The sequence below is a fragment of the Anolis carolinensis genome, chromosome 4 (genome assembly GCF_035594765.1).
Source record: "Anolis carolinensis isolate JA03-04 chromosome 4, rAnoCar3.1.pri, whole genome shotgun sequence".
Classification (NCBI taxonomy): domain Eukaryota; kingdom Metazoa; phylum Chordata; class Lepidosauria; order Squamata; family Dactyloidae; genus Anolis; species Anolis carolinensis.
Window position 1 is genome coordinate 225,444,110 of NC_085844.1, and position 26,495 is coordinate 225,470,604.

General features: G+C 37.2%; 2 protein-coding genes and 1 long non-coding RNA gene across 4 annotated transcripts in view; 2 read left to right on the forward strand and 1 right to left on the reverse strand.

The window, feature by feature from the left end:
* Positions 1-26,495, forward strand: part of kcns1 (potassium voltage-gated channel modifier subfamily S member 1) — a 133,923-nt gene that overhangs the window by 91,416 nt on the left and 16,012 nt on the right. The window contains exon 4 of the mRNA XM_062978884.1: positions 24,272-24,328. Coding sequence (XP_062834954.1) covers positions 24,272-24,328 — 57 coding nt within the window. The remainder of the gene's footprint in view (positions 1-24,271; positions 24,329-26,495) is intronic.
* The window catches only part of stk4 (serine/threonine kinase 4), a 93,753-nt gene that overhangs the window by 26,936 nt on the left and 40,322 nt on the right, over positions 1-26,495 (reverse strand). For both annotated transcript variants that reach the window (XM_062978885.1, XM_003220601.4), the window contains exon 10: positions 15,467-15,615. In XM_062978885.1, coding sequence (XP_062834955.1) covers positions 15,467-15,615 — 149 coding nt within the window. The remainder of the gene's footprint in view (positions 1-15,466; positions 15,616-26,495) is intronic.
* On the forward strand, positions 4,343-18,207 carry LOC134298481 (uncharacterized). The gene is made up of 2 exons (XR_010005583.1): positions 4,343-10,506; positions 12,956-18,207. It is a non-coding gene; the product is annotated as an uncharacterized LOC134298481 (long non-coding RNA).

Consider the following 26,495-nt stretch of genomic DNA (forward strand, 5'->3'; position numbering starts at 1 on the left):
CAAGATCTCTATGCCCAAGATGGCATGTGTGAGAATAAGAAACACCAAGTAAAACCAGTCCTAATAGAAGCAATGTCCAAGACATATAAATTAAATCATTTTTCATCCTGCAGTCCTAACTAAAAAAGGAATCTTACTTCATTTCCACAATCATCTTTAATTCTATGCACATTTGATGGAACGGAAAGAAATGTCAAGATGTCTCAACTGTCTTGTTCCACTGCCAGTTACAAACATTTCATCTCCTAAATCTTTAAAGGGCACCCAAAGGCTCTGATGACTTAATCTAATAACACACAAAGGAAAAGTAGCTTTTTCTCCACCAGTAGCCTCATAACTGAATTACAAGGCAAGCAAAAAGACACACACACACACACCCCTCCCCCACCCCCTCCTTAGATATGTATTTACTGGAACTGATGCTGGAAAGTGCTTGCACAGTGGAAGACTCCTACAGATTCATAACTATATTTTCTCCTTTAAAATAAGTACTTCTTTCCCGATTATAGTGATCAAAGTGCTTAAGATCCTAATATAAGCATAAATCAACCTGATACACTTTGAAGGTCATGTGTGTATATGGCTTAAAACACAAAGCAAGGGCTTTGGTTATTTCTTTCTTCATTAAATAATGCCATATAATCCAAGTACTCCCTGCATTTGTTTTTAAAAAATGAGATTTAGTATAGTCATGTTACACATTTACATTGAAAACAAATAGAATTGGAGGGGGCGGCTGGGTGTGAAAATAATCAAGAAATACTGATATAAAATAATGTTTCTTTTAATTCGCAAACTAGTTAAAATGATATAATAAAGAAAATTGTGCTTTTTACGATACAATAACTAATCCCATATCACACACAATAAGAAACTATGCATTACTAATTGATAAACATATAAAATACGTTGAGCTTTTGATAGTCTCTGAATCAATCATCTTCAGCAAGATAGCATCAGACTCAAGGGACAATTTACTGAATTTCATTACATTAATTTGTTTAAAGATTTGATGCACATTACCAACTGTGTGCATGGCAGATAGCAAAAAGCCAGAATAAATAGAACCTAAAAAGTATTTATGAAGCCAAGATTTACTGTATGTTTTGGGTACACCCAAAATTACAATGCTTTCATTTGATTTTCAACCTGGCATTTTTCATTGTTTAATGGACATTCTTGATTGCAGTATAAAAAGGAGGAATGGAGAGAGAAAAGAAAGAATGTAGTAGCACTTTTAGAACTAAGTGGTTTTTGTTTTACCATGAGCTTTTGTGTTTCTAATCCCACTTCTTCAAATGCAGTACAGAGTGATACTAGGTCTTAGGATTTAAAGCATATTTACACAGTAGTAGAAGTGTGATGCAGTAATAGGATCTAGAAAGATAACATCAGGACTCTATCCCTCTAAATTTTCAAAGGGTTGCATAAGGTGATACAGATCATTCAGAACTTTACAATGCTCAGTTATTGTTGATGTGCGGAAGCAATAAATACATTCACCAAAAATCAGTTTCCTAAGGTTCAAAACCATCTCTGGGACAATTCCTTGTTGCATATGTAGAAATGAGGGCTCCTGTATTAATACATATAAAGTGCTATGTAGTCATTATCTTTGTCTAACTTGGATTTTTTTTTGTCTATTCACTCCATAACACAGCCCTGGGAGGGATCACATTTATATGGAAAAGCACATTTAATTTAAAGTGACAAATTGCATATATAGGTTTTGGATGTAAGCAATTCACCATTAGGGAGCAATATTTTGAGAGTCCAAGGAAAGGTACTGTCTACCAAAGAACCAGAATGGGCAAAAAATGGCTACCAGACCCCTCAAACCTAAGTGCCACTGCTATAATATTTCTACAAACTGAATTTCCTTGCAAACATTGGTTCAAAACTGACAAGATAACAAATCGAGTTGTGATGTTTTAGTAGAAAAGACATCAATGTAAGGAAGGTTAAGTAGCTTCCTAGAAATGCTGCAAAAAAGAGGGGGCTTTGCTACATGAGACTATAATGTAACTGCATCCCTTGTCAAGTGTTTGTAATTACACATTACATGTGTTTGTAATTTCTCCATAACAGCTTCAACTCGTCAACTCTTTATGTCTACTGCAAACTCTGGTTAGCTAGACATTCCATGATGTCCCCTGATCAAACTACTGCTCAACATCTGCTTCTACAATATATTATTAGTCTCAATTAGGCTTGTAAAAAACTTATCTTTCTGGCCTCTAACAGAAGAAAACTTAGTTTATCCCAAAATTATTAAAATTAAACTGGACTCCATTATGCCTCAAGATATGGGATAGGATATTTTTCTTACAGGACTACAGCATGCCAACCCAGGTTTAGAAAGATCTCACTTAAACTGATGAAATAACCTAATGTTATGAAAGAAATTCCAACCACAAATAAATTGATGCATGCTGGCAGTGACTGACCAGAAAAGAGATTGTGACAGCTCAAGGCATAGCTCAATGACAATACTGACCCAGAGTGCAGCTGCTATGAGAGAGAGAGGCAGTCAAATTCCATGTTGGGGGCTATTAGAAAAAAATGTAAAAATAAGACTTCCAGGCTCATATTATTTTTATAAAAATCTGTGGGAAAACTATGCACATATTATTTGGTCACCATACTTAAAAAAAAAGTCAAGTAGAAGCAGAAATGTAAAAAAGGAGGCAATGGGGAGGATGATCAACACACTGGAACCATTCATCTAGAAGGGAAGATTATAAGCCTTGGGTATTTTCATTCATAAGAAAGGCAAGAAAAGGTGTGAGGGGTATGGCAACGTTACATATGATTTTGTGTGGTGTAAAGACTATGGAAATTGAGATTTTATTCTGGACTTTTAATAATATAGTATACACTAGCTGTGCCCGGCCATGCGTTGCTGTGGCGAAGTATGGTGGTATGGGAAATAAAGTATTGAGGAATTGGTGGTAGTTAAGGTAAAGGGTAAACGTTTTCCCCTGACTCTGGGGGTTGGTGCTCATCTCTATTTCTAAGCCGAAGAGCCAGCGTTGTCCGTAGACTCCTCCAAGGTCATGTGTGATGACTGCATGGAGCGGCGTTACCTTCCCACCGGAGCAGTACCTATTGATGCACTCACATTTGTATGTTTTTGAACTTCTGGGCTGGCAGAAGCTGGGGCTAACAGTGGGGGCTCTCTCCGCTCCCCCAATTCAAACCTGCAGCCTTTCAGTCCAGAAGTTCAGCAGGTCAGCGCTTTAACACGCTGCGCCATCAGGGGATATTATTTCCTAAAGGTTGTGAATATACAATATTTCTGATTGTTTTTTTTTTTGTCTGTTGGAGGCAAGTATGAATGCTGCAATTAGGAAAAATGATTAGGATGTAATGGCCTTGCAGCTTTAAAGCCTGGCTGTTTCCTCCCTGAGTGAATTTTTTGTTGGGAGGTGTTAGCTGGCCCTGATTGTTTCCTGTCTGGAATTCCCTTGTTTTCAGAGTGGTGTTGTTTGCGATATTTTATGTGCTTCTACTGTCTGTGGCCCTCAGAAAACAGAGGATTTGCCAGACTTTGGTGATGGGAATACTTTGCTGGGAGGTGTTAGCTGGCCCTGATTGTTTCCTGTGTGGAATTCCCCTGTTTTCAGAGTGTTGTTCTTTATTTAGTGTTCTGATTTTAGAGATTGTATTGTTCTGTTTTATTATAATTTTTTATATATTAATTTTTATATATTGATTTTAGTGTTTTTGAATACTTGGATTGTATTCATTTTCACGGTTGACCGCAACACAATAATAATAATAATAATAATAATAATAATAATAATAATAATAATAATAGTAATGATAGTAATAATAATGACTTTGGTAATACACAGTGCTTCACTCGCTTCTCAGCTTCCTTTCTGGAATAATCCTTTCTTGGGAGGTGTTAGCTGGCCCTGATTGTTTCCTTTGTGGAATTGCCAATTTCCCTGCTTTCAGACTGTTGGTCTTTATTTACTGTCCTGGTTTTAGAGATTATATTGTTCTGCATTATTCTATCCCAGTAATTATTTCATATTAAAGTAGAATCTCTCTTATCCAACATTCGCTTATACAATGTTCTGGATTATCCAACTCAGCCTGCATTTTTATAATCAATGTTTTTGTAGTCAGTGTTTTAAATTCATTGTGATATTTTAGTGGTAAATTTGTAAATACAGTACAGTAGAGTCTCACTTATACAACATAAACGGTCCGGCAGAATGTTGGGTAAGCGAATATGTTGTATAATAAGGAGGCATTAAGGAAAAGGCTATTAAACATCAAATTAGGTTATGATTTTACAAATGAAGCACCAAAACATCATGTTCGATAACAAATTTGGCAGAAAAAGTAGTTCAATATGCAGTAATGCTATGTAGTAATTACTGTATTTATGAATTTAGCACCAAAATATCACGATATATTGAAAATATTGACTACAAAAATGTGTTGGATAATCCAGAATGTTGGATAAGCAAGTGTTGGATAAGTGAGACTCTACTGTAATTACTACATAGCATTACTGCGCATGGAACTACTTTTTCTGTCAAATTTGTTGCATAATATGTTTTGGTGCTTAATTTGTATAATCATTACCTAATTTGATGTTTAATTGGCTTTTCCTGAATCCCTTCTTATTATCCAACATATTCACTTATCCTGCCGGCCTGTTTATGTTGGATAAGTGAGACTCTACTGTATATTTATAATCTTATATTATCTGCTTAGAACTGGATTATATGAGGCCCCTTCTTCACAGTTGTATAAAATGCACACTGGATTATATGGTAGTGTGGAGTCAAGATAATCCAGTGCAAAACAAATTATATAAGATATATTAGCTATAGAATGGGTTATATAGCTGTGTGGAAGGGCCTTGAGTCTACACTGCCATACAATCCAGTGCAAATTAGATAATCTGTGGAAAAGCCTGAGGCCTAAATCTGCCTGTCCCCTAACTGAACCCTGGCTGTCCCTTGGTTGCTAGAAGACCAAGTGGGCAGAGATTAGCCCTCTAAACTGGCAGCAATTGGATAAAAACAATTACTGCTCTCCCTCTAATTAGGACTTTTTCTTTTTTTGTTGTATCAACCTAGAGGCATGGATGATGGGTTGTGTTCTCAAATTTCGAGGTTGGGGGGTCTGTAGATTTGTTGTTTTGTCCGGTGCCCTGATTCCATCACTCTTTTATATATATACTAGCTGTGCCCGGCCACGCGTTGCTGTGGCGATGTCTGGTGGTATGGGAAATAAAGTATTGAGGAATTGGTGGTAGTTAAGGTAAAGGGTAAAGGTTTTCCCCAGACATTAAGTCCAGTCGTGTCTTACTCTGGAGGTTGGTGCTCATCTCCCTTTCTAAGCCGAAGAGCCGGCGTTGTCCGTAGACTCCTCCAATGTCATGTGGGATGACTGCATGGAGCGGCGTTACCTTCCTGCCGGAGCAGTACCTATTGATGCACTCACATTTGCATGTTTTTGAACTTCTGGGTTGGCAGAAGCTGGGGCTAACAGTGGGGGCTCTCTCTGCTCCCCCAATTCAAACCTGTGGCCTTTCGGTCCAGAAGTTCAGCAGCTCAGCACTTTAACACGCTGCGCCATCAGGGGATATTATTTCCTAAAGGTTGTGAATATACACTATTTCTGATTGGTTTTTTTGTCTGTTGGAGGCAAGTATGAATGCTGCAATTAGGAAAAATGATTAGGATGTAATGGCCTTGCAGCTTTAAAGCGTGGCTGTTTCCTCCCTGAGTGAATTTTTTGTTGGGAGGTGTTAGCTGGCCCTGATTGTTTCCTGTCTGGAATTCCCTTGTTTTCAGAGTGGTGTTGTTTGTGATATTTTATGTGCTTCTACTGTCTGTGGCCCTGAGAAAACAGAGGATTTTCCAGACTTTGATGATGGGAATACTTTGTTGGGAGGTGTTAGCTGGCCCTGATTGTTTCCTGTGTGGAATTCCCCTGTTTATTTACTGTCCTGGTTTTAGAGATTATATTGTTCTGCATTATTCTATCCCAGTAATTATTTCATATTAAAGAAGAATCTCAGTTATCCAACATTCGCTTATACAATGTTCTGGATTATCCAACGAAGTCTGCCTTTTCATAATCAATGTTTTTGTAGTCAGTGTTTTAAATTCATTGTGATATTTTAGTGGTAAATTTGTAAATACAGTACAGTAGAGTCTCACTTATCCAACATAAACGGGCCGGCAGAACGTTGGATAAGCGAATATGTTGGATAATGAGGAATTAAGGATAACCCTATTAAACATCAAATTAAGTTATGATTTTACAAATTAAGCACCAAAACATCATGTTAGACAACAAATTTGTCAGAAAAAGTAGTTCAGTACACAGTAATGCTATATAGTAATTACTGTATTTATGAATTTAGCACCAAAATATCACGGTATATTGAAAGCATTGACTACAAAAATGCATTGGATAATCCAGAACATTGGATAAGCGAGTGTTGGATAAGTGAGACTCTACTGTAAATACTACATAGCATTACTGCGCATGGAACAACTTTTTCTGTCAAATTTGTTGTATAATATGATGTTTTGGTGCTTAATTTGTATAACGATTACCTAATTTGATGTTTAATTGGCTTTTCCTGAATCCCTTCTTATTATCCAACATATTCACTTATCCTGCCGGCCTGTTTACGTTGGATAAGTGAGACTCTACTGTATATTGATAATCTTATATTATCTGTTTAGAACTGGATTATATGAGGCCTCTTCTTCACAGCTGTATAAAATGCACACTGAAGTGGCTTATATGGTAGTGTGGAGTCAAGATAATCCAGTGCAAAGCAGATAATATAAGATTATAAATGGGTTATATAGCTGTGTTGAAGGGCCCTGAGTCTACACTGCCATATAATCCAGTGCAAATTAGATAATCTGTGGAAGAGGCCTAAGTGAGGCCTAAATCTGCCTGTCCCCTAACTGAAACCTGGCTGTCCCTTGGTTGCTAGGCAACCAAGTGGGCAGAGATTAGCCCTCTAAACTGGCAGCAATTGGATAAAAAAAATTATTGCTCTCCCTCTAATTAGGACTTTATTTTTCTTTTCTTTTTGTTGTATCAACCTTGAGGCGTGGATGATGGGTTGTGTTGTCAAATTTTGAGGTTGGGGGGCCTGTACTTTTGTTGTTTTGTGAATTGCCGTGATGCCATCACTCTTTTATATATATAGATATAGATGGATTTGATATTAACAGTATGTTACCCATACTCTAAAAAATATGCCCCTCCCCTAAGGTTTTTGTGGGCATCTCTAAGTCCTCCAGTCCGATTCTATGGAATGCTTCTAGCCCCAAGTATAGTCTGTTACAGTGGTTCTCAACCTGTGGGTCCCCAGATGTTTTGGCCTTCAACTCCCAAAAATCCTAACAGGTGGTAAACTGGCTGGGATTTCTAGGAGTCGTAGGCCAAAACATCTGGGGACCCACAGGTTGAGAACCACTGGTCTATGTTATAAATTACTTAAATCTAACCAAATAAAAATATTTTTCAAAAGATATCCACAGTGGGTGGGTAGAGTGTTGGAAGGTATCCCCTCTGCAGATAAAGGGATAATGCTATACTGAAACCTGGAGTCATCCAATGTAGGTAATGGTAGAAGATTCAGAATTTATTAAAGGAATTCTTTCTCTACACAGTACTGTACGAAACCATAGAATTTATTACCACCTGATTTAGGTTGCTAACATTGATGCCCTTATAAAAGGATTAGCCAAATGCTTGGAAAATAAGACTATCAGTGGTTACTAGTGATTATGACTGTATATATGCTCCATTATATCAGATAGCATGCTTATCAACACCTTGGAAATATGAGTGGCTTGGTGATGTATGTTATTTTTGGAGACTTCCCATAGGACTTGGGTTGGCTGTTGCAGAAAACAAATGCATGCCTTTTATGTTCACCTCATTATTTCCAACATCACGAAGGTATCACAAGGCTCTTACAGCTGTGGGAGACAGATAGAAGTTTGCACTTCATGGTTTTGAAACTGTTTACCAAATCTAGAGGGTAGGTCTGATCAAGAATTAAGTCTCTTTTACTTTGAAATATCTTACAGAGATTTTGGGAGGAATAATGCAAGTCTGATGCCCTTCAAAGAAAGATGGCACTGAAATATGCAAATAAGCTAAGGAATGATTTAACATGATTAGTTCCCCCCCCCCACACACACACACAGAAAAAAAATTTAAGAAAGCCGAGAACTCATTTGTGAATGAATCAAGGGGGGTTTAAAAATCACATATTATTGCTTAGTGGTTCAGAAATCGTATCTCAAGTTGCATGCCAGTGACTAGAGTTAATTGCTACTTTGGTTTACAAGTCAGAGTGCTTTTCAGAAAACACTTTCAGATCTTAAAAAGAGATTTCCTAGATATTAAACAGGCTTATTTCTATTTAACCTTGCAGAAAGCAAATGATTCCTTGACCCCTGCTTTTTTCTTTGACTCCTTGTTTTCAGTGCCTCACAACTCACTCTCCTTTCTACTGGAACTTAAAGAAAGGATGATGTTTTAGCCGTGTAGTGCGAGTTTGTTCTGCTGATGCAGTGAGAAAAAACATTCTTAAAATGAAACTCTCTTACAAACAAGATTTAAGAAAAAGGTCTTTGAAATTAAATATTTGCTGCACAGAAAACAAGAATACAGAATTAGCACCAACAGTAAAGACAAAAATGCTTACAAATCTGATCAGTGTCAGTTTATAAAAGGCAGGTTATGACTCAATCATGAAAAAATAAATTTCTACCCACTTAGGAAGGCAGTAGGAACTGGAAACAGTAGAAACTGGAAATGATTTGGTCCCATACCTAGATGATTCCCTCCCCCAATTTCAAATACTGTATTGACTGAATTTTCTAAACCCCAAATGTGATGTGCCTCAATTGTATGTTGGGTAGAATTTAGTTTTTGTGATGCATACAAGTTGTAGGAACCAGTGTATATCGAAAATGCAATTAGAAAGAATTGTGAATTTACAACAGATGCAGTGATATCACCCTAATCTTTAAGTCTCATTAGATTACAAAACTTGAAAGGGAGATGGAAAAGGTACTACATTAAGAAGTAATAGTCATACCAGAATTATTATTGGCAGAGAATGTAAGCTATTTTGGTGTCAATTTTGATTTTATTTCCTTTTTGCTAAAATGCAGTTTCAGTTTCATAAAGAATTAAAAAACAACCTAGCTGAACTGGAGAGTTGGCAATGTCACGAAATACATCAGAAAGGAAAAGTATTTGATTTTGCAAAAAAAAATTCCCTTAAAACTATTTCAACACAATGTTTTCATCCAATGTTTATTAAAAATTACTACACAAGAAAGTCCGGTATCACTCTAAAAATGCATTCGATTTTAAGCTTCCCATTTCCCAAATTCCAATATTATGCAAAGCACATACAGAGACAAAATATATCCATTATGAATATAGAAGAACACCATCATGTTAAAGTAACCTACCCAATTTAAAAATAAACATAAACTACAATTGAGATACATGAATGCAATTGCCACTTCTTCATAACTGATATAGGTATCACACAGATACACAAAGAATGACTAGATATTGCTTTTTAATTGGAAACAAATATATCTGGTGCCTAAAATTGCATTTTTTCATCCTGCAATCTGCTACTGGAAGACAATGGAGAAATATTGAACTAGAGACATCCCTTCAGATTCAGTGAAGTGCTTTGTTTTATATATAGAAGGTTTCAGTTGAACAGATGCTTCTTTCTTCAAGCACATTAAATTTCATGACCACAGATCAACAGATCAGAGTTACAGATCTGATCTATTATCAGCAATAGAGAAGGAAACTGATCCACTACAGTGGTGAACTTTGTCAGAAGTTATGTGTGAGTCTTTCAGAGCCTAGTACTCCCACATGATCTACATATTGGGTTAGGGGTAAAAAGTCTGTTAATATAAAAGACAGTATTTACAGAGCATAACATAGGCAGCCAGGATACTAGAGACTATATATTATATGTGCTATTGTGCTGGCCTTCAAACTAGGCACATGAAGGAAGACTGAAGCAGATAAATGCCAAACTAGATCAGGTAAGATACCCTAACACAGTGGTTCTCAGCCTGGGGTCCCCAGATGTTTTTGGCCTACAACTCCCAGAAATCCCAGCCAGTTTACCAGCTGTTAGGATTTCTAACAGCCATAACCAGTGAGGTAGCAGCATACTTTTGAAGGACAGAGGAAGGAACTGGGCAAACCACCTGTGCATATTCTTAGACTCTATTACACCACTTTTTTTTTCGTGTCAGGAGTAACTTGAGTCGCTTCTGGAGTGAGAGAATTGGCCCTCCATGAGGACGTTGCCCAGGGGACACCCGGATGTTTTGATGTTTTTACCATCCTTGTGGGAGGCTTCTCTCATGTCCCCGCATGGAGCTGGAGCTGATAGAGGGAGCTCATCCACGCTCTCCCTGGGTGGGATTCGAACCTGGCAGCTTTCAGGTCAGCAACCCAACTTTCAAGTCGCGAGGTTTTAGTCCACTACACAACTGATGCAATTCAACAAAAACAGTCAGAAAAGAGAAAATAAACTATTTGAGGAGGAAAAAAGAATCATGACACCAGTCTTTTTCTAAATGAAATGACATCAACACAAAGCTTTGTAACACAGAATACATATTGCTCATTGTAAACCAGAGCATGTTCTCATTGATCAATAAGCAATAAATCACTTGTTAACTTTCAATTCCTCACTATCCATCTCTTCCAGAGGGTAATAGATGTTTTCCTCTGTAAGACATTAACATTCTTCAGAGCAAGTTTTGAAGCAGCTGAGAATTTGAAATATGTCAGGAAAAGCAATGTCATATGCAGTAAAGAAAAACTCTGGTGTTCTAAAATGCCTCTGTGTCTCTTTTACGTTCTCAAAATTTAAAGGAAACTCTGCCAGTTTATCTCTTGGCCTCTAAACAGTGTTACATTTATTAATGTTATGGGGCTCAAGCATACATAGCCTTGGACATCCAGTTCCAGAATATGGAGAAGACTGGTTATGGTTACATGGGATAAAATCAGAAACAATATACAGTAGACTCAGTTAATTGGCATCCATGGGGATTGATAGAGGCTGGATAAATATAATCTCTGGTTGCTTGAGAGTAACTTTTAAAAACAGACCTAACTAATACTATATCCCATACTATACCATACCACAAACTCTGTATTGAGCTAATATTAATACTGGAATGTAGCAATTAAATGAAAATTAAGACAAATAAAGACAAATTTAATTTAATGAAACACAGTTTTACTACCTTTTGAAAATAGTTTTGGGAATGAAGTGTTATTTCTTTGAATTTTTTGCAGGTTGCTCAATTTTTGGTTAACTGAGATTTTACTGTAGTTCACAAAACTAGCAGCTGTAGGAATGGACTTTCACTTAAAAGTATAATACACCTGTTATTCATTACAGTCAGGTGCAGCAGGAGCCGTTTTCACCCCTGCAATACTGGAAGGTTGTGCTGAAAGTAAGTCACATCAGGTAACACCTGATGTGTTGCTTAAGGGTTACTATTAAAATAGACCCAGCTTCATTATGATTGCATTTTTCATGGCCAGAAAGGGAGTCTCAAGTGCTGTAATACATCTAGAAACAAAGCAACTACTGTGTGGCCCATAAATAAAAACAAACACCAGAGATGGTCAATACCAGGCACTAGGCCATTATAACTTTTTAAAAAGGACACTGAGTAGTTCTCAGGATTTTGGTTGATGCTTACAGGACTCTGCTTACAGCAGATTAAATAGTTACTTTAGATTAAGACAAGAATCCCTGAATTATGCCCCTTTGTTTCTACAAAGACAATGATGTAATAAAGCAATACCTAGCATGCTTTTGTTGATGTGGGCCTTCAAGTCATTCCTGACTTATGGCGAAACTGTAGTTCAAAGACTGCAGCTTAAGCACAAACAAATGCCTATTATATATTTACTTTCTTTCACCATTAATCTTTGTCAGTTGCTAAGGTGAATTTTAAGCAACATGGGGAAAATTCTTGATAAATGCACATACACTAACATATAAAAGTCAATTGTCTATAAACTATAATACAGGTCCAAGTATTCACAGTGAATACACAATATAACATATTTCTATAACAATTTTCTGTAAATCTGCATTCAAGTCACATTTCAACCTCTTATCCTTTTTACACAACTCCCAACAGACAAATACATTTAACAAATACGATGTATTATTAAAGATGTTTAGATTTTGAAGGTAAGTACAACTTTTTTCTAGCTGATATATTTTTAAATGGTGGTTAAAAGCCTTTTAATAAGCTATATAACTAGTTGTTTCTCTTCTGACAAATATATCGTGCCATTTATTCTTACATCAAAAGAAGGGAGAGTAGTATGACCACAATCCACAGAAAAGGGTTATTCTACTTCAGAAGCCTTTCTGGAAATATACAGAATGAAATATGGCACTCCTCAAGCAGAAAGTTATTTACATAGGAATCAATAAAGTTACATCTGAGTAGGGATCACAATCCTGTCATTTAGATTTATTTAGCTGCCTGTGACAAAAGAAAAGCCATGGATTGCAAACAGATTCAGCAGTTCTTATGAGCCATGTAATGGTAATATAATTCCAGCTATTTTCCAGAGCTCTATCAATGTCAAATGTAATATAATACATTTAATACCCTGGTTTTAAGTCAGAAAGACTCCCACAGTGGCTGAAAGATCAATCAAAATCAAGGATAGTTTCTGCTCTCAAACCAGCAATTTAGAAAGACACAACTGAAGAGTAAAAAGGGATGGGGAGAGAAACAGAAAATAGGAAAACTTTTAATATTTCACAATTTGTATAATGAACAGCTGTAGACTGATAACTGGTAAATAGAGGGAGAAAACGTGGAGGCAGTGACAGACTTTATATTTCTAGGCACGAAGATCATGGCAGATGCAGACTGCAGCCAGGAAATCAGAAGACGTTTACTTCTCGGGAGGAGAGCAATGGCCAACCTCGATAAAACAGTGAAAAGCAGAGACATCACACTGGTAACGAAGGTCTGCAGTTAAAGCAATGGCATTCCCCATAGTAACCTATGGATGCGAGAGCTGGACCATAAGGAAGGCTGAGCAAAGGAAGATAGATGCTTTTGAACTTTGATGCTGGAGGAAAATCCTGAGAATGCCTTGGACCGCAAGAAGATCCAACCAGTCCATACTCCTGGAAATAATGCCCGGCTGCTCACTGGAGGGAAGGATATTAGAGGCAAAGATGAAGTATTTTGGCCACATCATGAGAAGACAGGAAAGCTTGGAAAGGATCATGATGCTGGGGAAAATGGAAGGAAAAAGTAAGAGAGGCCAACCAAGGGCGAGATGGATGGATGGTATCCTTGAAGAGACTGGCTTGACCTTGAAGGAACTGGAGCAGCGACGGCCAACAGGGAACTCTGGTGTTGACTGGTCCATGAGGTTACTAATAGTCGGAAACGACTGAGTGATTGAACAACAACAACAAAACAGGTGGGGGGATAAGTCACTTATCTATAACTAGTTTTTTTTTCCAGTGGGTTATCTCCGTATACAAATGTGATGCTGTTGCACAGGCTTTGCCCATTTGCGAGTTACAGAGACCACAAAGAAAAGATTGGTGTGATTACCAGCTAAAAGCTAAAAAAAAAGGGTAATTTCTCAACTGAGCCAATGATATGACTCTGTCGTTTCCCATCTCTTCTTTTGTTGCAGGCTGACTAAAATGGAGACTCAGTGGCAGTTGGGGAAGAAACAATCACTGTTCAGACTTGGCCTGGCTTTCCTTTTTTGCTCCGACTACAACCTAAATTAATGGCCCATAAAAAGATTCCACCAAAAGAGTTAGAAATTGCACATATAAACATCTATCAGAACACTGCTTCTTAAACTGTGGCACCCGACCTCAAATGGGGTTCCTTTAGTTCAGTGTTGGACTCCTGAAGAATTTGACAATAGTAAAAGGTTTTCTGGACACAATGCATTTACACAAATCTGTGCAGTGTTTACAGTGGACTCTGTATAAAATACTTTAGTTGTACTTCATAAAAAGGAAAATCAGACTGTTTAGCAAGCCCTGCAAATGCTGATTTATTAACCTTACTGTTTGATTTGTATACCTATTTTATATACATAAACATTTCCCAGGCAGAAAGAGGTCATAAGTGGAAAACATTTAAGATGCTCTTTGCTTTCTTCTTCCTAGTAGTTAAGAATAGAGGGACTAAACCCAGCTGTTCACTGCCACTGATAGAACTGTTTCTATCTTCAAAAAGGGAGTACTGTCTTCCCTTTCCACTTTATTGCATGCACACACCCCAAAAAAGAATGAAAAAATTGGGAAACACACTAGAGCTGGGTCTCAGATTGAGGTGGGAAGGGGGAAAAGTTTTGTTGCAATTGCACTACACTATCACCGAGCTTTAGTACAGCAAGTTAAATCACCAGCTGCAATAAATCTTGTCAGTTGAGAAGCTGACAGTGCGAAGTCCAGTCAGTGAGCTCCTGATCTTTAGCCCAGGTTCCGCCTTCCTAGTAGTTCCAAAGTAAAATGTGAGTAGATAAATAGGGACCACTTAAAAGCGGGGAGGTATTAAGGCACCCATAAGGAAATGCCGGAGATTTGATCAAAAGGACGAAGTTACGAACAAAGCTCTTCAGCAGGGAGATGGAGTGACAGCACCCCCCCTCCCATGACCAGAACCGAGCACAAACCTCTACGATGCCTATATACCTCTATCTATGTTCAACTGTCTGTCCTGTCTGTGTATAAACAGCATTGAACATTTGCCACATATTTGTGTTATGTGATCCAGCTTGAATCCCCTTTAGGGTAAGAAGGGTGGAATATAAATACAATCAATCAATCAATCAATCAATCATGACATTTGATATTGGCCAGGATAACTAAGGTAACTCATTGGTTAAATAGCAGGACATACGACAAAACTAAAATAACAAGTACTATGCCATTTGCAATCAATATTTGGAACAAGTTTAAGGAAGCTTTCAAAAGAGAAATAATCATTTTTCACCATCTCAAGATATATCAGCAATTGGATTATTCTGTTCTTATCTTCCTACAATTGAGTTGTAGGATAATAACAGGGAATCAGGTGAACTCATGTTAAATTCATGACAATAAAGATTGTAAGACAAAACATTTATTATTGTTGTTATTATGTTTTTATTATTTTAGAAAAAATGAGCTATTAAGTATCATTTTCATTTATGATTTGCACTGGATGCAGTCATTGCATCAATAAATGTCTACCCTTAAATATTTTATTTTTAAAAAACCATTAATATGCAACAATGGCTTGTACACTTCCTTTCTACAATAGATTTTTTTTTTTGTCAGGAGATATTTCTTTCTATTGAAAAGAAAAAATATATACCAGTATATGCTACTTACAAATTCATAGTCACCATCCTGAGGTACTCTCCAATCTGGTGAATACCTTTCAGGTACCTGCCTTACACAGTTTCTCCGATTCTCTTTTTCTTTTTGTTCAAAATATTCAAGGAAAGATGGTCTCACAGACGCCATTGTTTCATCTCTTCCTATAAATATAAAATTAAAACATCAATTTTATTAACTTTAAATCAAACATTTTATGTATTTTACATTCCACTAAACAAATGTATTGTTTACTATCTTGCTGTTCACAATTTACTGGTGTGTGCCTTGAAGTCATTTCCAATTAACAGCAGCCTTAAGTTGAACCATTGGTGTTTCAGAGGAGGTCTGACAATGCTGAAAGAGTGACTTGTTCAAAGTCACCCAATGGGTTTTCATATCTGAGTGGAAACCTGAATCTCCAGAGTTGTAATCCAGTTCCAAATCAATACAAATCAATAATGCAGTTAATTTTCAAGCCACAAAATAAAAGTGCGCTTTCTCATTAAAAAATTAAAAGATATGGCGATCAGAAGGTATTATCTAAAATCAGTAACAGATCTGAGAATATCACAGAGGGTGTTCTGTCTCCTTGAGTTATTCCATCCCACCTAATGATTTAAAATCACATCAATCTTCTTCAAAGCTCAGTTTATAGCATTAGGAAAAAATATTAATTCTTTCACCTCTTGAGAAGGATATGGTCCTATACTTGATGTACAGCAGAGTCTCACTTATCCAATATAAACGGGCAGGCAAAATGTTGGATAAGCAAATATATTGGAAAATAAGGAGGGATTAAAGAAAAACCTATTAAACATCAAATTAGGTTATGATTTTACAAATTAAGCACCCAAACATCATGTTATACCTCAAATTTGACAGAAAAAGTAGTTCAATACGAAATAATGCTATGTAGTAATTACTGTATTTATGAATTTAGCACCAAAATATCACAATTTATTGAAAACATCGACTACAAAAATGCATTGGATAATCCAGAATGTTGGATAAGCAAGTGTTGGATAAGTGAGACTCTACTGTACATACATAGAAATCAACATTCATTCCTTTATATGTTTGATACTGTGAACTGTTACATTATTTCAGCAGGATCACAACATGGTTTAGCCTTCTTGACAAGAGATCAAAAAAAATTGTGTCGCAGAATCTCTATGGTGTCTTTTTAAGAATTAAGGAACTGTAGAAATAGGCAGATTGACTATTCCGATTAAGAAGAAATTTTTGATCAACTTTAAGAAAGACTGTGAACTGCTCATTAATTTTTTTTATCAAAATGACAACAGCATTTATCAATGGTAAACTGTTGTCTTAAATAAACGTGAGATTATGCTATTGTTAAAAGGAAGCCAACTTATAAGGAACAACAACCATCAGCTAGAGAGTGGGACATTCGTAGTTTTTTCTTTTTTTATAGTTGCTGAATTATACTTTAGTTGTAGTGTACAATACGTATTAATGTAGTTTTAGCTTTATATACCCAAAATGTTGTTTGTGTGTTTTATTTTGTGATTTTCTTGAATAAAATTATTATTTTCAAAAGGATTATGAGATTGTCACTTACAACTCCAGAGAACTGTAGTTAAAAAGTTATCACTTGGATGACAGTATTTTAATGGATATTCCCCTACTGAGTTTATTATATTTTAATGTATTTTCAGGCTTCCCTCACAATATGGAAGGCAAGTCTATGAATTACATGGCAAGGTTTATACAACCTGGAGAGAGGAAAAAAGACTACCAAGAACCAGTATATTTTGATGTTCCTGTTATATTATTAAACTTCTAGAAAATGCCTTAATGTATCACAGCACTCAAAGCATTATAAGCAATCTAAAAATAGTAAGAACCATCAACTCAACTGTAACACAGACAAACCATTCAGAGTGATAGTTTATGTGAAACTTCCATCTCAGCACAGAACACAATGTGGAAACCTGCTAAAAATGACAGTCAAACATTTCACTGTCTGCAAAGAAGAACAGAGAGTGATGACCAAATAGTTCCTAATAATACAGAAGACAGGCAACATCATCCAAATCATTGCAAAAGCATCCTGTTCAGTTCATGAACTTTGTCTCCTAGAAGTATATCTTAAGCAAGGCCTACCAAGTCAAACTCAGTAAAAGACAAGTAAAATATTGTACATGGACTCCAGGGCTTTTTCAGGCACACTGATCACAAATATGAATGATGTATTAAAGGGTAATCTTATATGGGGGGTGGAGAGGAGAGAAGGGGTCTACGTTAATTGCTGCAATAACATGTATCATGCTTAGGTCTATGTTTGATGTTTTTATAGTTTTAATGGTTTAATCTACAATTATATATTTTTGATTTAGATATGTGATATAATTATATATGGGAGACATTGAATTTTGCTATTTATTATGTTGTAAACTGCTTTGAGTCCCCCAGTGGTGAGAAAAGTGGTATAGAAATGCAGGTAATAAATAAATAAATAAATATTCAGTCAGGTATTTCATGAATGCCTAATTGTTATAAATGCATCTTTTAAATGAAGTATGTGTAATTCATTATCACTGTTATGTTTCAAATGATTTTAAGCTATTTCATATTAGTGCTGTTTTAATAGGATGGTTCATTTAATTTTAAATAACGTATTATTATAATTGTTGTTCTCCAGCTATGAGCTTCTCTGAATTTCATATAGGGGAAAAAGATGTGATGTGAACAAATCATCAACCAACAAATAAACTATTTTTAAGTGCCAAGATGATATTTTCAAAAAATAACTCCTTCCCCAATACTTTCCACCTGCTTGAGCCCTTCAAATAGAGAGTCTGCACACCAGAGCTTTACAAAAACCACATTTATCAGCATGTAGGTCTACTAGACTTATACACCTTGCCCTCATAAAAAATCTCCACAGGTATAGAATTCACATAAATCCATCAGGACGAACAGCCATAAGACAAGTCTTAAAATCATGAACATTTCAAAGTTATTTACCAAGATGACTCATGGCTAAATGCAGTCTTGTTTCCCTGTATGATAAATTTCCATCTGTATTATCCCACCTACGCGCATACATGTACAGACTACGAATCTGCTTTGCAAGATCAAATCAATGTCTTCAATTTTTTTAAAAGAAGAGATCACTCTTATTTTAAATTATACCATTCTGAAATATAGCAATAAAAACCTTGTAAACATATTATTTTGGAAAAAATATAAATGCATTCAATACTGCAATTATAGTGGTCCTTCAATATCCACTATGGTTTAGTTCCAGTACCGCTGTGGACACCAAAGTCCATGAATGCTCAAGTTCCATTATACAGCATTGGGTTAGAATTGTCAAAGGGCATCCCTCAATGCAAGTGACCTATAGAAGATTAAACATGTTTTGTTTATATAAGCAGTGCTGTTCTGATTTGGTTGTTTGGTGAACATATTAAATTGCTATCGCACCTTCTTTAACTACAGTGTAGCTATATGAATGAATTCATACTTGCAAAGCATACCTATTTATGAACATTTGGCAGTTTTAATGCTAGCAATACTTAAAAGTGTGACTGTGGTAATATTCATAACAGCAACAAATGAAGGATCAGCAGAAACACTATTTGACACATGAAATTCTCTGAAGAGAGAACTGCTTGGACAACATTAAACACACTAAGGCCTGTTCTTTGTTTTATTTGAAGTGACTATGCTGGTTCTCAATTATCTTCCCCGGTTTGTATCTAGCTAGATCTAGCTAATATGTATCTAATTAGAGAGACAGCATGGTATAGTGGTTTGAGAGTTGCACTATGACTCTGGAAACCAAGGTTCAAATTCCTTTTGGCCACAGAAACCCACCTAGGTGACCTTGGACAAGTTGCACTCAGACTGAGCAAATCCTGTCAAGAAAATTCATGATACGTTTGAAATTACCAAACTTGAAGGCACACAACAACGTGACTAGCTGAGATAAATAAAATCTCCAGTGTCGTTTAACAAAAGATAAAAGAAAGCAATAAAAATTGAAAAAGAGAATGAAAAATTGAATCTGAAATGAGATAAGTGAACAGGAGGGCAACACCAAAACATAATTTTAAGATTGCAATCAATGTATATACAGATAGCCAGACCAGGGTGAAGAGATTTGCAAGGGACAGCAAAATGAACACACTAAAGAACCAGGCTTATCTACAAGTAAACTGAGAAAATTATAATTACAAAATTAGGGCAGTGCTACATACAACGCACAACTGAGGTTGCACAGTTACATTTAACTGAACCAGAGCAAACATGATTTTCAACATATGCTTTAAAAAGTACAGTACAGTGATTCCTAGCAACAAACAGATCAACTTTATAGCCTGAAAACTAGAAGAAAATTAGCACAGATAGGTGTGCCAAAGACATGTCTTGATGGCTTTATTCATAATGGTTAATGTTTTCTATGAATGGAAATGAGAAAATTTCCATTCTTGGGAAATGATATGGGACAGGCTTTGGGGAAGTTGGATGGGATTTGAGGGAGGGGGGGACTATGCATTTTAAGTGCATTCATAATACAGGGTGTTTGAAAAAGAACTCCCTATTCACCGTTTAATTTAAATGGTGAATAGGGAGTTCTTTTTCAAACAGCCTGTATTATAATTCTATTTTTACCATACTGTTACTATTTGAGTGTTTTTTTAAACTTTTGTATTGCACTTTTAAAACTTGCCTTGCGTGGGATTGTTAGCTGCCTTGAGTCCCCAGGCAGGTTATAAAGTTACAGTAGAGTCTTGGTTATCCGACATAAATGGGCAGGCAGAATGTCAGATAACTGAAAGTGTTGGATAATAGGGAGGGCCGCCTTTGCCGCCCTCCCTCCCTCACCGGGTCAGGTCCTGATTCTGCCACTGCCATCACCTTTACTACTAAGACCCGCCCCGGTGAGTGAACGAGAGAGTGAGTGAGGGAGAGCGGGTGAGTGAAAGAGGGAGGGAGGACAGGTGGCAAAGGAGCACCGGTGGCAGAAGGAGGAGCCTGCTCGCCTTTTCCAGGCTCCTGCTGCCACTGCACCTTTGCCGCCCTTCCTCGCTTGCCTGCTCTTGCTTGCTCACTCACTAGGCTGGGTCCTGGCGGCAATGACAGAATCAGGACCTGTAAGTGAGCAAGCGAGCGAGCAAGGGAGGGTGACAAATGTCAGTGGCAACAGAAGCAGGAGCCTGGCTGCCTCTTCCAGGCTCCTGCTTCGCCCGCGGCTGCGCCTTTGCCACCCGCCCTCCCTCCTCTTTCACTCACTCACCTGCCGTCCCTCCCTTGCTTGCTTGCCCACTCACCAGGCCAGGTCCCAGCAGTAGTAGAACCACTGCTAGGGAGAGTGAGGGAGGGCGGCAAAGGTGGCCGCTGCTGCCACCTTTGTCACCGGGATGAGCGGGGTAGGGAGCCGGGGTCCGGAGGAGGCAGGAAGGAGAGGCCAGGGTCCTGCTTCTGCCAAAGCTGCTGCCTTTGCCAATCACACAGAACCAGCGACCCAGGGCATCGGATAATATAGTGTGTCGGATGAGCGGAAGTCGGATAACCGGGACTCTACTGTAATAATAATAATAATAATAATAATAATAATAATAATAATAGTACCACCTGCCAGCAGCAAAGAACTGGTGGGATCACAAACCTGCAAAAGTATTGGAAAATGAGCACGCAAAGATACTGTGGGACTTCCGAATCCAGACTGACAAAGTTCTGGAACACAACACACCAGACATCACAGTTGTGGAAAAGAACAAGGTTTGGATGTTGCCATCCCAGGTGACAGTCGCATAGATGAAAAACAACAGGAAAAACTCAGCCGCTATCAGGACCTCAAGATTGAACTTCAAAGACTCTGGCAGAAACCAGTGCAGGTGGTCCCGGTGGTGATGGGTACACTGGGTGCCGTGCCAAAAGATCTCAGCCGGCATTTGGAAACAATAGACATTGACAAAATCACCATCTGCCAACTGCAAAAGGCCACCCTACTGGGATCTGCACACATCATCAGAAAATACATCACACAGTCCTAGACACTTGGGAAGTGTTCAACTTGTGGTTTTGCGAAACGAAATCCAGCATATCTATCTTGTTTGCTGTGCCATACAACGTCATTGTGTTGATAATAATAGATGGTAAAATGGATTGGCACAGGTTTCATGAAACAGGTTCCCAACACACGAAAGATTTTATATTGTACTGTTTTTAAAGCGCAGAGTTGCAATAGAATGATACACCTAATTAAAGATAAAGCCTATACTCATTTTTTTAGCACTAAAAACCCATGAAAAGAGGAAGACATCTCTTATTAAACAGTTTCACTTCTTCATTTTATAAAGTATGTCAATAAGGCTTTGTCTGCAATTGTACATTTAATTTTACATCTTTTAGGGAACGAAGTAATTTTAGTAAAATATCTAGCTGAAAAAGGAAATGATAAGTGAAAGATTATTTGGTGTCTTAATAAAATTATTCTCATTTTAAAAGAGATCATAGTGGTCAATGCTATTTCTAAGCCAAAGTACTTCTATATCAATAGCTGAAAGGAACAGTGCTATATGAAGCTTCAGTGATGGATCAGTCAAAACCGGGACCTAGTATTCCATATATTATAAAGTGGGTCTTAACTTTGAATACATTGTATAAGAGAGAAATGCTGTATAGTTTTCTTTCGAGTATTGGCTGTCCAAAACCAATAGTTAGTGAAACAAGAATTCAGGGAGATGACAAATCAAAGAGTATAATTCACAACTGGACTAGTGAGCCAGAACTTTCCATTTACAAAGTTAGGCACTGGTCTTATCGACCTGCAATGAGCAGCCATGAAGCACAGACATCAACATTGATTTGTTCTGAATTATGCTCTACTCTTCTAATCCCAAAACATTCAAGAAAGCAGTGGACATGAAATGTGAATTTTATTTAGTTAGCTAAATTGGAACTTAAGTATTCTTCAAAGACCATAAGAAACCTCCAAGCATTTATCTAAAACCCATCTAAATAAAGTTTAAATATTGGGACACAGAATGGTGACTTATATGTAGTCACACAATTGAGCTCTTTTGGAACACAATGTATTTTCTATATTGATCAGCAGCTTCCCAGGACTTTCTCAACCCTACTAAGAGATACCAGAAATTAAAACAAGGACCTTGTGCATGCAAGACATATGTTTGGCCTATAATCTCTCTCCAGCTTTGCATTTCGATTATCACATAATCTCAAAAAGAATACCAAAGAGTTGGAAAGAGTGCAGGAGAGGGCAGCTCGGGGTTGTTTAACAATGGAAAAAATAGCAAGAAAAATTCTTAAACCCTTTCAGGATCCAGATGCTAAAAACATCAGCACCCTTATGCTTCCAAATATTCAAAGACAACACTCAGTTATGCCAAGAAAAATTTGACTATACATTTGGGCAAAAGAGACAATACACTTTTTTTGGGGGGGGGGGGGGGGTGTCTTCTCAACACTGTGAGATGTTTGTATCAGCTAAAGCACTGTGAGTTGGTCTAGAGAAGAAAGGCAGATAACCAACCACTATAGTATGCCAGATGGGCAGCAACTCCTTCATCTCCTGAGATGCCCGGGAAACATTTTCCTCTGCTTTAGCAGAAGACACACAGAAGCAGTTTAGCAGCTCACCAGACAAATAATGTGCCTTGCCTTTAAGGGGATTCCATCCTCCACTACCTTTCTCTGACAAAGAAGCAGTAATAAAAGGAAAGTCAACAACTGCAGACATTAAATTGAAAACGAAAATGAACAGTGCAGTAAAATTTCAGTAGCACAAAGTTAGATTGTCAAAGATACAAAATTCATGGGCAGGGAGAGGACAAAATTTCAATTCACCAAAAGCAGCAAAAAGCTTTGAGACAGAACTGCTGCCAGAATTAATCAATCAGAAAAGGAAAGAGAGATCTAAATCAGATCAAAATGACATTAGTGAGTATTCCAACTGCTGCTTCAAATAGGAGACGATCACAAAATAGGGCAGACAGGCAGGATCAGAACTGACAAACTGTCCCAGCATCCCAGCAAGTAGATATCACTTCTTCATGATTTATTTAAAACATTTCTATAGCAACCTTCAACATGTCCAAATTTTGGACAGTATTCATGGAAGAGGGAACAGAAACTTCAAAATATCAGGATCTAATTTGCTTCTTAGTACTGGAAGCTGCACCATTCTGAAGTAGGATGCAGGAATACCTAAGCCTCTGACAAAAAAGCTTATTTTTACATGTCTTTTTATGGGAGCTCAGCCCAACCCCTACTTTTCTTACATTTTGCCTATCAGAAAGGTTTGTTTTGTTTGCTGCAGATTTGGATTTGGGAAGCTAGTGAAGGCTGGAGACAAACATATTTCCTGTATTGTGTTCTAGGAACACATATGCCAAAAAAGGGGGATAATTTTCTAGGCGACCTTAGTATTGCTGTGTGTGTGTTTAGATACAACAGGCAAGTAAGCACACACTACAATTACTTTTTGAGTAGATGTGCTAAGAACAAAACAAAACAAGGGAAGAGTAGATTAGCCAATCTCACCATCTGCCTTGGCGCCTTGAAAAATAGTAGATTTCTACATTTTGCCACCAAAATGGAAATCATAAGCACAGGCTGTTAAAAAAAATATTGTGAGATGCATTTTAGAAGCTTTCAAGTTGTCTCTAGATGGTTTTGCTTCCTATGTAAGGCTTACTTGACCTGACTATTTCATTTCATATGTGCATATTGTTAGTTTTAAAATAATGTTTGCTTAAACATGATGAACTGCTTTTTTTGTGTGTGATGTAAGCACCTATCCCTGTTTTCTGTTAACAGAGATACACCAGGAACATGTCTATTTTCTTACCGGTGATATACCTAAAAGTTTTACAGGTAAGTCACTGTATTATCAAGAATTCTAAAACAAAGAATCAAACATTCGAGTCACACTGGGCCATACAATCAGTGGTTAGTATTCTATATTACCTATATAGAATAACCTCTCCTGACCCAATCCCTTTGTTCTGACTGCTGGTAAAATGAACCTCCTTCTCTCCATGCAGCTAATGTCCACTAAAGTAGGTGAACTGAGCTATGATAGTGGCAATCATGTCACAATTGTGAGTAAGCATTGATCATACAAACAGAACATTTACTTAGATTTACTCATCCATAGTTGTTCCATATTCGTAGTATTGGCCAATATCCATGTTCAGAGGTTAGTAAACATAGAATTTTAAGTAATTAGCACAAGGCCAAACTTGTGTTCTTATTAAAGTCTCTTATTAAACTACTGGGGTCCAGAAATACTTGTTACTTACATTGCAAATTTCTCAGATTCAGATTTACCATTATCCACTGTAGTACACATCAGAAATCAGAAAAACAGCATAATAAACTTTAAAACAGACTAAAATTGACAAATTAAACTAATAAAATCTATTTCGGTGCATGTATAAATAAAGAATTTTTATAGCACTTAAGTGATAGCAGCATCAGCAATAGGCAAACCTCTTTGGAAAGAATATTTCATCAGCAAAAAACACCGACAAGAAAGCCCTCTTTGCCCTTGTGTACATCTTTATATCTCAAATATATATAAAAAAAATAAATGGAGAAGAACCTCAAGTGATGATAAATTAAAACAGACAGGCCGATTTGAAAACAGGGATTCCTTCAAGTATGTGAAACCACACACCTTTTGGATCACAGCTTTAAAATAATCCTGTCAATGCAGAGAAATATCAAAAGACTTCCACCTGCATCATTCTATCAAAACTTCCATATACAGATCTATCAGATATCCTGGTCCAGATGTGAAATTCCAGGAAATGAATACACATCTCTGGCACCAGCACTAACATCATTTTAGCACCAAGCAAAAAATGATGTCTTATTAAAATCTTTCAGGCTTATTTCAAAGCTTTAAAATTTGTTTTAACTTATTAAATTCTTTGATATAACTTTAGTCTATTTACATTATTTTTATTGTTTTACATTTTGTTTTAAACTGTTTTAATTGTATCCATATGCCACCCTAAAATCCTAGGATACAGTGTGATACACACATATTTGGAGAAAATAGTAAAACCCACAGTAATAGCCCCAGCATGACTACTATTTATTTATTTGCAATATTTGTACCCTACCCTTCTCAACCCGAAGGGGACTCAGAGTGGCTCACATACTACTAAAGATAACTGCTATTGCACCAGTCATGTGGATGGAATGACAGAGAACAGATATTTACAAACCGACCGCGATTGGCTAAGGGAGGTACACTTTAGAATGGAGTAATGTGAGTGAAAAATAATAGACAGTCAAGGACTGGGGGACTGGAAATACTGGTGAAAGATAAAGGACAATCATTTTTATGGCTTACAGCAGACCCATTCAGCAAACAGGACTTAACTATCTATTAAATCAACAACTGATATAACAGTTATACTCTATTTGGGACTAACCAAGAGGATACCAGCTAGTCTATGTAAAAAAAACTAGCTATATCATGTATAGATCCTGTATGGTTTACCTAGTACAACTGGCATCTGAGCACTTATTTGCTGGAGGGTAGCAAAGAGCCAAATGAAATTATAATATACTGAGATTATAAATAAAACATTATTTGTTTTTCTTTAATAAACCATGCTGACATGTTGACTATTTTTGTGTGTGTGTGTGTGTCAGGAGCAACCAGAGTTGCTTCTGGAGTGAGAGAATTAGCCGTCTGCAAGGACGTTGCCCAGGGGACGCCTGGATGTTTTTGATGTTTTACCATCCTTGTGGGAGGCTTCTCTCATGTCCCTGCATGGCGCTGGAGCTGATAGAGGGAGCTCATCCGTGCTCTCCCCAGGTGGGATTCGAACCTGGCAGCTTTCAGGTCAGCAACCCAACCTTCAAGTCACAAGGCTTTTATCCCCTTGGCCACCGGAGGCTCCTATGTTGACTATTACCTGCATGTGAATATTTATTTATTTATTTACAGTATTTATATTCCGCCCTTCTCACCCCGAAGGGGACTCAGGAAGGATCACATTATACACACATAGGGCAAACATTC